Here is a 10,132-nt window from a genome sequence, read left to right as displayed (position 1 = left end):
CTCCAGCCCCAATGCAATATTTTCTTGAGAAAAATGTAACACTTGGATTTTGTGTTATAGATATTTGCTATCCAGTTGCTTTCTCACTTGTGTATCCAGTATGCTTTACCAAAGTCACTTAGTGTGGCTCGCCTGGCTGTTAACGTCATGGGAACTTTGCTAACAGGTGTGTAGACATCAACAACGAAGACTTGTAACATGAATTGCTATTGTGCGTTTATTTTCTGAGTTTAGTGACTCTAGTCTTTTGTGTTACTATGAAACAGTATAACGCAATATATATTGCTGTGTAATCTAAGTCATCTTTTGAATTATGCTTTGAAGATTCTTCTATTTAAAATGTGATGTATAGTGTAGAGGAGATGAATAGGTAAATGATATTTTTAATTTTGTGAATAGATAATACATATGGGCTTACAGTAGCAGTACAAGATCACATTCTTAGAAATGAAAGCCACAGCTACTTTATGAATGGAATTATTTAGTAGAGAACAAGTTAATATTTATTGTAAGTGCTCAGAGCTCTAGAAAAATGTAATCATACATATATAAAGATGTAAATATACTAATTTCATTAAGTTTTAAGTATACGTTAACATTTTAACCACTTTGTGGTTCATAGAGTAAAATGGCATAGAGATAAGCTACATTATAGTTGAGTCAAAGCTGTGGCTTAATGTAGTATTCTTTGTGGACATTCTCATAATATGATGTCCGTTTTTCTTTGCCTTGTATCCATCTCACGTTATAATTCTTTATAGTAGTATATATTGCCTGAATTCAGTCCCACCTTTTCCACTAACTGGTTGGTGTGATTCATGTCAAGTTTAGTTAAAAGTTAAAAGATGTGTCATTCTGGAAATGGTAAGAATTAAGTGGAATAATGCACGCAGCCCACTTATGATAGTGCTTGGGCATAATAAAAATTCATACATTGGGTGATGATTGTGAGACTGTGGGCTCTCATGGAGGCAGGGCTTATAGAGCGTTAGGAGACTTGGTATTTCTAGTACAAAGCATGGTGCTTCAGTATTTGTTGTATAGGTTGCATATATTCAATATATATTTGTGTAGTAAACAATTCTGCTTAATTTCTTTCCAACAGTTTTAACACAAGCTAAGCGCTACGCTTTTTTCATGCCAACTCTCCCAAGTTTGGTCTCTTTTTGCCGAGCATTTCCTCCACTATATGAGGATATTATGTCTTTACTGATTCAGATAGGACAAGTTTGTGCCTCTGATGTTGCCACTCAGACGAGAGACATTGATCCAATCATTACACGTAAGTGGTAACTCATTTTCAAGAGTGATCTTACTATCTCAAAGATGACTGAATTCCTTTCCAGAGTTCTTGCCTTTATTTGTTTTTCTTTCCATATGTTTTTAGGTCTTCAACAAATAAAGGAAAAACCAAGTGGATGGTCACAAATCTATAAAGACCCAGCTAATAAAAATGGATCCAGGGACACTGTCAGCATGGATCCTGATGTACAGCTCTGCCATTGTATTGAAAGCACAATAATTGAAATAATAAATATGAGTGTTAGTGGAATTTAAAAAAATTTTCAGTAAAAAAGTGAAGCTATTTGCTGCATACACCCAACATGAATCTGCATGTCATAGCAACTCCATACCAAATGGAAACAGTGATGTCTCGGAATTACTCACTTGACTCAATTCAACACGAGTACAGTTTAGAATCTCTAAGAATTATGCTTGCTGGTATTGATTGGCACATCTCTGGATCTACTTTGCTGGTATGTGTATATTACAGCAGCTGAGCTTCTTTTCCTTTGGGAACACATTTAAGAACTCATTACTAGAAAGGGAATTTGGCCTTCTACTTAGCTTTTGAAGTGAGAAAGATTGCTATGCCTTCAATTTCTTCTAAAAATGAGCATGTGGGTAGCCCTAGTATTTAACTCTGAGCTTGTAAGAGTATAGTTCAGGAGGAATGATGGGAGGGAGAGTAAAGGATCACAGGAAGGGAGAAATCAGGAAAAATTAGGAGTTAAATACCCCAATAGAGGTCTCAAAGACTTGCAATACAGGTAACAGTAGTGCAGGTTGGAATTCTAGTTCTCAAGAATTGGTATTGAGAAGGCTTGAAGGAAAGGCGGGTAGCTTCTATAAATGATTTTCATGGAATTATGGGCGAGGATTTGTAGATGTCATATACTTGCTTCAACTTTTACTACTATATGAAGCCATATGTTTAAAGAGATACTTGAATCATTTGAAAGTTTAAGATACTGGTTTAAAAGTGTTTACAAGAACAACAAAGAAGAACCTGAAAGGAATTTCTCATTTATTTTATTTTTTAAAGTTTATTTTTATAATACTTTATTAACTTATCTAATTCTCAGAGAGGGGACTATGTATCATTCAATGAAAGAGCAATAAAACCCACTGGGTTAAAGAGCTCTTGGTTTGTCATCAGGATGGTAATTCACATTTTACTTTGAGAAGAACTTTGGGTAAGAAAATATATACAGCGTTTGAACCTCAGGAAAAAATTCACATGTGGAAAATACTGTCTTGCTGAAGGATTTTGGAGTCCTCTGTTAGTAATTTCCATGGTTAGCCTAGATGCATTCAGGTAACCCATAAGCCCCATTTCCACCCTCTAAATTAAGTATCGAATGCGGAAAGAACTTCGTGCTCTCTGAGATATACCTCAGTCACTTTTATCCCACTTGAAACAGACCTCCTCACTTGTAAAGGAAATTAGGCAAGTTAGTTACGTATGTGTGTTTTTTAAGAAAAGAAATTTAACTTCAGCCTTTTCACTAGCAAATACAGATCTCATTTTCCTTCTTTGTAAAATGGGGTTCCTTTGGCCCTACCTCATAAGGGTATTCTACAAAAACTAGTTTGTAGCGCTTTCCAGTAACGAAGTGCATAGTATCATGTGTGATAGAATATTTATAACTTTTTATTACATGCTTATGGTTCAATTAAATTTTGATGTGAAGAGTAAAATAATATGCTAAAATGCCATAAGAATTTTCATATTTTTAAACAAGGCAGTTTTGTAATATCTTAAAATTAAATACAACTGCTCCTTTTTTTAAAATTTTTATTTTTAAACTGAGGCCTTGGTGTATTCTGTGTGAATAGGTATCACCCTCAGAAAAGGTTGCAGTAATTTTTCTAGCTAAATGCAGTACATATGTCCGGGGTCAGTTTTCAGACTGGTTAAAATCTGCTGTGTAAAATAAGATATGCTGTTTTGCATCAGATTTGTTGATGATGTAAATAAAACGTGTAAATATATTAGTAAATGTTAATATTCATGTATTTTAAGTTAAGATTATAAAATTTGTCACAATGTGATTTTTTTATTCAAGTGAAAACAGATGTGTGCAGCTATTTTGAATATTGATTTATAAACATTCATATTCTTATCAAATGAATTTGTCCTCTTTTTGTTTTATTCTGTGACTGCTAACCTTAAAGAAATAGCTTAAGGCCATGGAGTCCAGGACTGTGTGGTTTATTGGAATCATGTGTTCCTTTTGGTGTTCCTTTCAGTTAGGCGGCATGCAGGCATGCATTGAATAAAAATGAGGCTAGACTCCATTGAAAAGCCTTTGGGATTTAGATGAGGAAGTTGACAGTAGTTAACCTGTAGCAATTACTGAAAAGATTTGCTGGTTTAAAAACTTGTGAAAGCAAAATAATGACTTAAAGTTGTTTTAAGCATTTACCTTTATGACTTATCCTTCATCTCATTGAACAATAAATTACCCCTTTTCATATAAATTTTCACATTATTGAATTTCTAACACTCAACTTCTAACACTTAACCCTAACACCTAGCTTTTTTTTTTTTTTAACTTTATGCAATTTTTTTTTTCTTGCAAGTAATTTTTTTTTTTTTTTTTTTTTGGTAATTTTACTGGGTTTCTAATCATTGAATTGATATATCAAACTGGAAAGCTTATACATTTTAGGCATTATTGTTGCTTGAGGTGTTAGTACTCTTTTTCTTAGATACATCTTTAGGATAAATTCCTGGGATTGAGATGACTAAATCAAAGCATAGATTTTTATGACAAGTTTTTTGCCATTTTGGGAAGGTGGAGTACAATAACAGAAACGTAAATAATTCAAGAAATCTTATTCTTCCTTCTTCCAGTAAACCTCTCCAAACTAGTTAATTGAATTTAAGACACTGGCCCAGGTTTTGCCCTGGGGGAATTAGTATTTAAGCCAAGGTTAGGCTATATAGAATTTTAAGACCCCAAATCAAAATTACATAATTTGGTGAGGTCATGATTAACTTCTTATCTGTGAGAATACTGAAATCACTTCCTGATAAAAGAATACATGGTCTTAGGGATGGGAGGCAGATAAACCTAAATGTTCTGTTGGTGGAGACCGCAATAGTGTATCTCTGGCTGGTTTTATTATTTGGGAAAGACTTGAATATTAAGAAATACTGTACCAAGGGCCGGCAATACGGCTCAGCGAACTAAGCGCTTGTAAGCGCAGGGGCCAGGGTTCGAGCCCTGGCACTGCAGGCCGCGCCGGTCCCGCCCCCTTAGCCGGCGATGGAGTCCGGGCGTGGTGGCACACACACACACACACACACACACACACACACACACACACACACACTGTACCAGCTTTTTTTCTAATACCTTGGCCACTGCAAATCTAGAAAATTTCAATTGAGAGGTACTGATGAAAAGCTTGAAAACGAGGCACAGCTTGAAGATATACCCTCTCGGTTGGCCTAAAGAGAAATGCTTCCGTGGGTTGTCACCATTTCAAAAGTCTAAAGGTGAAGACTTCACTTTAAGCAAAACTCGCCTTTCCCTGTACGGATGCTTGCTTTCCGGAGCCACCAAGTATCAGAGGCTCCTATTGGTTGCCAGAGGGCTCGCCCCTAACATCGCACAGGGATTGGCTGCTTGCCTTCTTCCCTTGGCTGACCATTGGTTGTCTGAACACGTTTGGCGATTGGATGTTTGGAGCCTGGGGCTGGGAGGCGGGAATTCGTCCGGGTTTGCATAGTTCCCGGGTCTGAGAGCTGCGAGGTGTGTAAGACGGCGAGGTTGGCAGCCGCGGATTTGTGGAGAGAGCCGGAGCCCCCAGAGGGAGGGAGAAGATTAAGCCTCGGTGCTTTCTTCTGCACTCGGGCTCTCCATCTTTTGTTCTCAGAAATCAGTTTCTTTTTCCGTGTGAGTCGGAGCCCAGGCTTGTCGCTTCGCTTTCCCGCCAGCCCAGGCAAGTCCGAAGGAGGCCGGCCGGCCACGGGGCGCGCGGCCCGCGCAGGCCTCCGCTGTGCCCGACCCTTCTGGCCTGGCAGCCGGGGACCCCGGGCTGTGGGAGGCGGGAGTGGAGGGCGGGAAGCCCGAGCCGAGCGGGCCGCCCCAGCCTTCCCGCCCGCGCAGGTTCCGGGCCGAGCGGCCGCGAGGGGCGGGCCTCGAGTTCTTGATTCAGATTAACAGAACCCACCAAGCCTCACAGACAGAACTTTCAGAAGAGAAAATACCTTAGAAGAGTGGTTTGTTTGTTTTCTTGTCGGTACTGGAGATCGAACCCAAAGACTTGGTAGGCAAGTGCCACCCCCGACCCACATCCTCAGAAGAGTGGTTCTTTGGAATGCACAGGCTGTGTGGTTAAGGTGATTTATTGGCTGAATAGTCTAATTCTGTGGACTTTTTCTTCAGAAAAATCCAGTCATGTACACCGGTTTCCACATACAGTTTTAATAGGTCACAGTTTCGGAATTACAGCTGTGGATTCTAGGTTTAGAAAAGTGAGAACTAAAGTAAATCACTTCTGTGTCAGATATTAGGTTACACACTTCTGTCCTGAGTAGTTTTCGTAACTCTTGACAGGTAAGTAGTAGTAGTATCTCAGTTCCATGGATGAAGAATCAAGGTCTGAGAGGTAAAGTGATTTACACTGTAAAATTCAAACTTGGATTTGCCTTACTCCAAAGCCATCGAAAATAAGAACTATTGAGCACCTACTATGTCCTGAAGCAGTTTCTCCCTTACAGTAATTTTAAAATTAGGAGTTATTACAGAATAGGATCTTAGACCAAAGCAAGGAAAAGACCTGTCAAGGGCAATGTATCAGAGAACCTTTCAAAACCTGACTCCTGGTCCACATCTTTTTCCTTCTAACTCCAAGACTGTGGAAAGAGATACAGGAAGGTACAGAATAGGAGAAAAAGACTAAGAATTAAGGGGAGCTGGGGAGATAGCTCAGTGTCATAAAGTGCTTTGAGTTTAATTTCTCTGTACCAAAAAAAATAAATAAATAAATAAATGGAGACATTCGCCTTAGTTCATTTCTGTAGCTTGCTCGTATCTAAGATGTTATAGAAGTTAATACAGAAATTGGTACGTCCTGTATCATGTTTGCCTGTTATTTAATCCATTCAACAGTTTACAGAGTAGATATTGCCAGTATCCTTAGTTTATGGATGAGGACACGGAAGTCTAGAAACGTTAATTTGCCCAAAGTTATGCAAGGAATGCATGGCACAGTAGGGATACAAATCCTGATCTGGCAGCCTCTAGGACATGCTTTCCACCACTGTGATCTGTTTATAGGACTAGGGAGTTCTTTTGCTTCCATTTGTTGTCTTCTAGTTTTCTAGACTTCTGTCCTACTGTTGAGTATTTTCTTTGAATGACTTTGTTTCAGTATTGTTTTACTTTGTATTCCAATTAGGAATCTGAAGTAAACAAGAAAGCAGGATGTCCTCCTCTGAATACACCATTGGTGGGGTGAAGATTAGCTTTCCCTGCAAAGCTTACCCATCACAGCTTGCTATGATGAATTCTGTAAGTAGTTTTTCAGTAATTCTTTATCAAGGTTCAGACACTTATGACTCATACATTGAGTATATCCCAGAAAATGGATTGAGAATATTTGTAGAATATTGAGAATATTTGAAAGAATAAGCTTTGAGAAAGTAATATGGATTACTATTAACTGCACATACCGATAACTGGGATGCAAAAATGTTTCTATTTCCTTTAGTGAATTGCTGCTTTCTATAAAGTATTTTCTGTCTTACAGAGTACTATATTTCTCACCATTAATTTTATTTGAAGTGTACCTGTATGGAATTAGGTCCAGGAACTAATATGGGATATCAAAGCTCACAGATATCCAAGTTGATTATATAAAGCAGTACATATTTGTATATAGGCTGTGTACATCTTCTCTTCCATATACTTCAAATCATCTCTAGATTATTTATTTATTTATTTATTTTAACGGTACCAGGGATTAAACTCAGGAACTTGTGTTTGCCAGGCAAGTGCTTATTCTACTGAACTATCTCCTTGGCCCTTCTAGATTATTTATAATACCGAATGCAATGGAAATGTTATATAAAATTATTATATTCCATTTAAAATAAGCACAAGAAAAAGTCTGTACATACTGAGTACAAACATTTTTTTCTTTCTTTCTTTTTTTTTTTTTGAGTATTACTGACTTCTGGTTACTTTAATCCATGAATGAGGAATCTATGAGTATAGATAGCCATCGTATTTGAAACATAGAAAATTAATATAAAAATTTGAGTAAAGCAAGTTTTCAGTTTATTATATCTTAATATTTTGCCAATTTACTTGATGTCACATTAGTATCCTGAATTTGTTCTTTTTCTTTTTTAATAAACATCTTTGCCTCATTCCTAATTTTATTTTTTTATTTTTTATTTTTTTTGGCAGAACCGGGGATTGAACTCAGGCCCTTGCGCTTGCCAGGGAAGCACTTATTCCACTGAGCCATCTCCCCGGCCCATTTTTCTTTTTCAGTATGTTTTCATAATTTTACTACATATGTACGCATGAACAATATAGGGTATTATTTGACATATGTTTAAGCTTTGTACGGTGAGGTGGGCTTAGTGGTACATGCCTACTATGTTAGTGACTTTGGAGACTGAGGCAGGAGAATTACAAGTCTGGAGGCTATCTGAACACTTTAGACTATCTCAAAATAAAGAAATACAACTGGTTGGGGATGGGCCTTCTGAGTAGAGTGCTTGCCAAATACATACTGTAGGAGACCTTGGGCTCAGTCCTGAGCACTGCAATCTGCAGTAGCAGTAGTGACAACAGCACAGATGTATGGTACTGTACCTATCTGCAGAACTTATTTATTTTTGTGGTGGGAAATCTATCCCAGGGCCTCATGTGTACTAGGCAAGTGTTCTATCATTGAGCTATACTTCCAGGCCGCTGCTTCCCTCCCCTCCCCTTTTCCCTTCTTCTCCTTTTCCCCTCTTGTCTTCCTTTTTCTCTCCCTTCTCCTTTCCTCCTCCTTTTTTGCTTAACATTATATTTTTACATGTAGTCCTGTTGATCATTAGTCTGTTTCAGTTGCAGAGTAGTATGAATACAAGAATTTTATCTGTCCTTTTTTATTGTTAGGCATTTTGCTTGTTTACATTCTTTTGTAATTAGCAAACTGTGCTGTTATGGACTTTCTTACACATTTTGTGTAGGGAAAAAAATATACATGTAGCTGGATTTGATTGGAGGTAGGCATTTTAGCTTTACTACAAATTATTAATTTCTTTCCCCATTCTTTTTCTTTTATAGTTTGAGGGATTCCGCTCATTGAGTACTGAGTTACATCCTCAGCCCTACTTACTTTAATTTATTTTGTTACAAGGTTTACCAAGCTGGCCTTGAATTTGTTATACTCCTGCCTCCTGAATAGCTGGTATAGGCATGTACCATACACCTGTCAGTGCATTCCAGTTTGACAGAGTGATTGCAGAAGTAAAGCCCAAATTACATTTTTCATTTTGTCTCTTGGGCCTCATAGGCTTGGAAGTCCAACCTAATCTTAGTGCAAAGTGTAAAAGAATAAAGCCTAGATTGAACTAAATACTGGTTCTTGTGCTATGGCTCTGTGCTATTGAGTGCGGCCTCAATTCTCCTTGCTATTTGGTTTGCACTTCTAATGGAAAGAGGCCTAAGAAGGTAAAATGTTTATTGATTTTCTATTAAGTTGGGTTTTTTTTTTCTCCATAGATTGTCAGAGGATTGAACAGTAGGCAGCATTGTCTGTTGGAGAGCCCTACTGGGAGTGGAAAAAGCTTAGCCTTACTTTGTTCTGCTTTAGCATGGCAACAGTCCCTTAGTGGTAAGTAGTAGTTTCGTCTTTTCAGATTGCTATTAGGATCTGAAAAAATATAATAAAGCACTTTTATGAGTATTTAACCATATTCTAGCAAATTTAAATATTCTAAAAATTTTTAATGTCATATATTTCCAAAAGAGTTTCAATATAGCAAAATATATTTAATCCTAAAACAATATTAACATAGTCTTTTATTTAATGATTCAGAAAGCATTTTGAGCCTTTTGGATGCTTGTTAGAGTTATGACAGCAATGAGATGATGATTTATATGTAAAAAATACAAGTGAGTGGAATATTGAGGCATATGCCTTTAATCCCAGCTCTGGAGGCAAAGGCAAAAGGACTGCCATGAGTTAGAGGCCATCCTGGGCTACACAGTGAATTGAGCTATGTAGTAAGAGCCTGTCTCAAAAACAAAACAAAACAAAAAACCAAGGCAAGTAAGCCAGGTGTGGCAGCACATGCCTGGAAGTCCATCACCTGGACGGCTGAGGCACAAGAATCGCTGTGAGTTTGAGGCCAGCCTGGGCCACATAGTGAGTTCAAGGCTAGCCTAAACTACATAGTAAGACTGTCTCAGAAAGAAAAAAAAAATTGAGCAATTCCAGGTGTAGTGGCACACACGTGTAACTCAGGCAGCATGGGGAGCTGAGGCAGAAGGATGGCAAATTTGAAGCTAGCCTGGGCAGTGTAGCAAGGCCCTTTCTCAAAATTTTAGAAAAAGGCTTAAAGGGCTGGTGATGTGTCTCAGTGTGAGGGCTCTGGGTTCAATCCTCAGTACCAAAACAACAACAACAATAAAAAAACCCCAAACAAACCAAAAAACCAAAAACCAAAAGAAAAGATGTGTCTGTTGTTATGCTAAATAGTATATATACTAATTGCTGACTTTTAAAAAAGTAAATCTTGGTCTGGGGAGATCTAAGTGCCTGCCTTGCAAGCACAAGGACCCAGGTTTGATCCCTAGTACTGCATGCCATGCTGGCCCCAGAACCCCGG

At 37.9% G+C, this 10,132-nt stretch overlaps 2 protein-coding genes across 4 annotated transcripts in view; both read left to right on the top strand.

Moving 5' to 3' along the window:
* The window catches only part of Ints2 (integrator complex subunit 2), a 59,868-nt gene extending 54,412 nt beyond the window's left edge, over nucleotides 1-5,456 (top strand). Inside the window, exons 22-25 of the mRNA XM_023703158.1 lie at nucleotides 61-166; nucleotides 1,106-1,282; nucleotides 1,388-1,488; nucleotides 4,983-5,456. Coding sequence (XP_023558926.1) covers nucleotides 61-166; nucleotides 1,106-1,282; nucleotides 1,388-1,488; nucleotides 4,983-5,456 — 858 coding nt within the window. The remainder of the gene's footprint in view (nucleotides 1-60; nucleotides 167-1,105; nucleotides 1,283-1,387; nucleotides 1,489-4,982) is intronic.
* Brip1 (BRCA1 interacting protein C-terminal helicase 1) overlaps nucleotides 1,557-10,132 on the top strand; it is a 135,536-nt gene continuing 126,960 nt past the window's right edge. For 2 of the 3 annotated variants that reach the window (XM_023703164.1, XM_023703162.1), the window contains exons 1-3: nucleotides 1,557-1,757; nucleotides 6,697-6,809; nucleotides 9,024-9,135. In XM_023703164.1, the coding sequence (XP_023558932.1) occupies nucleotides 6,723-6,809; nucleotides 9,024-9,135 (199 nt within the window). In that variant the 5' untranslated portion in view covers nucleotides 1,557-1,757; nucleotides 6,697-6,722. Of the gene's footprint in view, nucleotides 1,758-4,996; nucleotides 5,046-6,696; nucleotides 6,810-9,023; nucleotides 9,136-10,132 lie in introns of those variants that run through there. The other variant, XM_023703163.1, reaches the window with a different exon arrangement.

This window comes from Octodon degus, unplaced genomic scaffold (genome assembly GCF_000260255.1).
Source record: "Octodon degus isolate 3935 unplaced genomic scaffold, OctDeg1.0 scaffold00164, whole genome shotgun sequence".
NCBI lineage: Eukaryota > Metazoa > Chordata > Mammalia > Rodentia > Octodontidae > Octodon > Octodon degus.
Note: the sequence above shows the minus strand (reverse complement) of the source record. Positions and strands in the feature narration are given on the sequence as shown.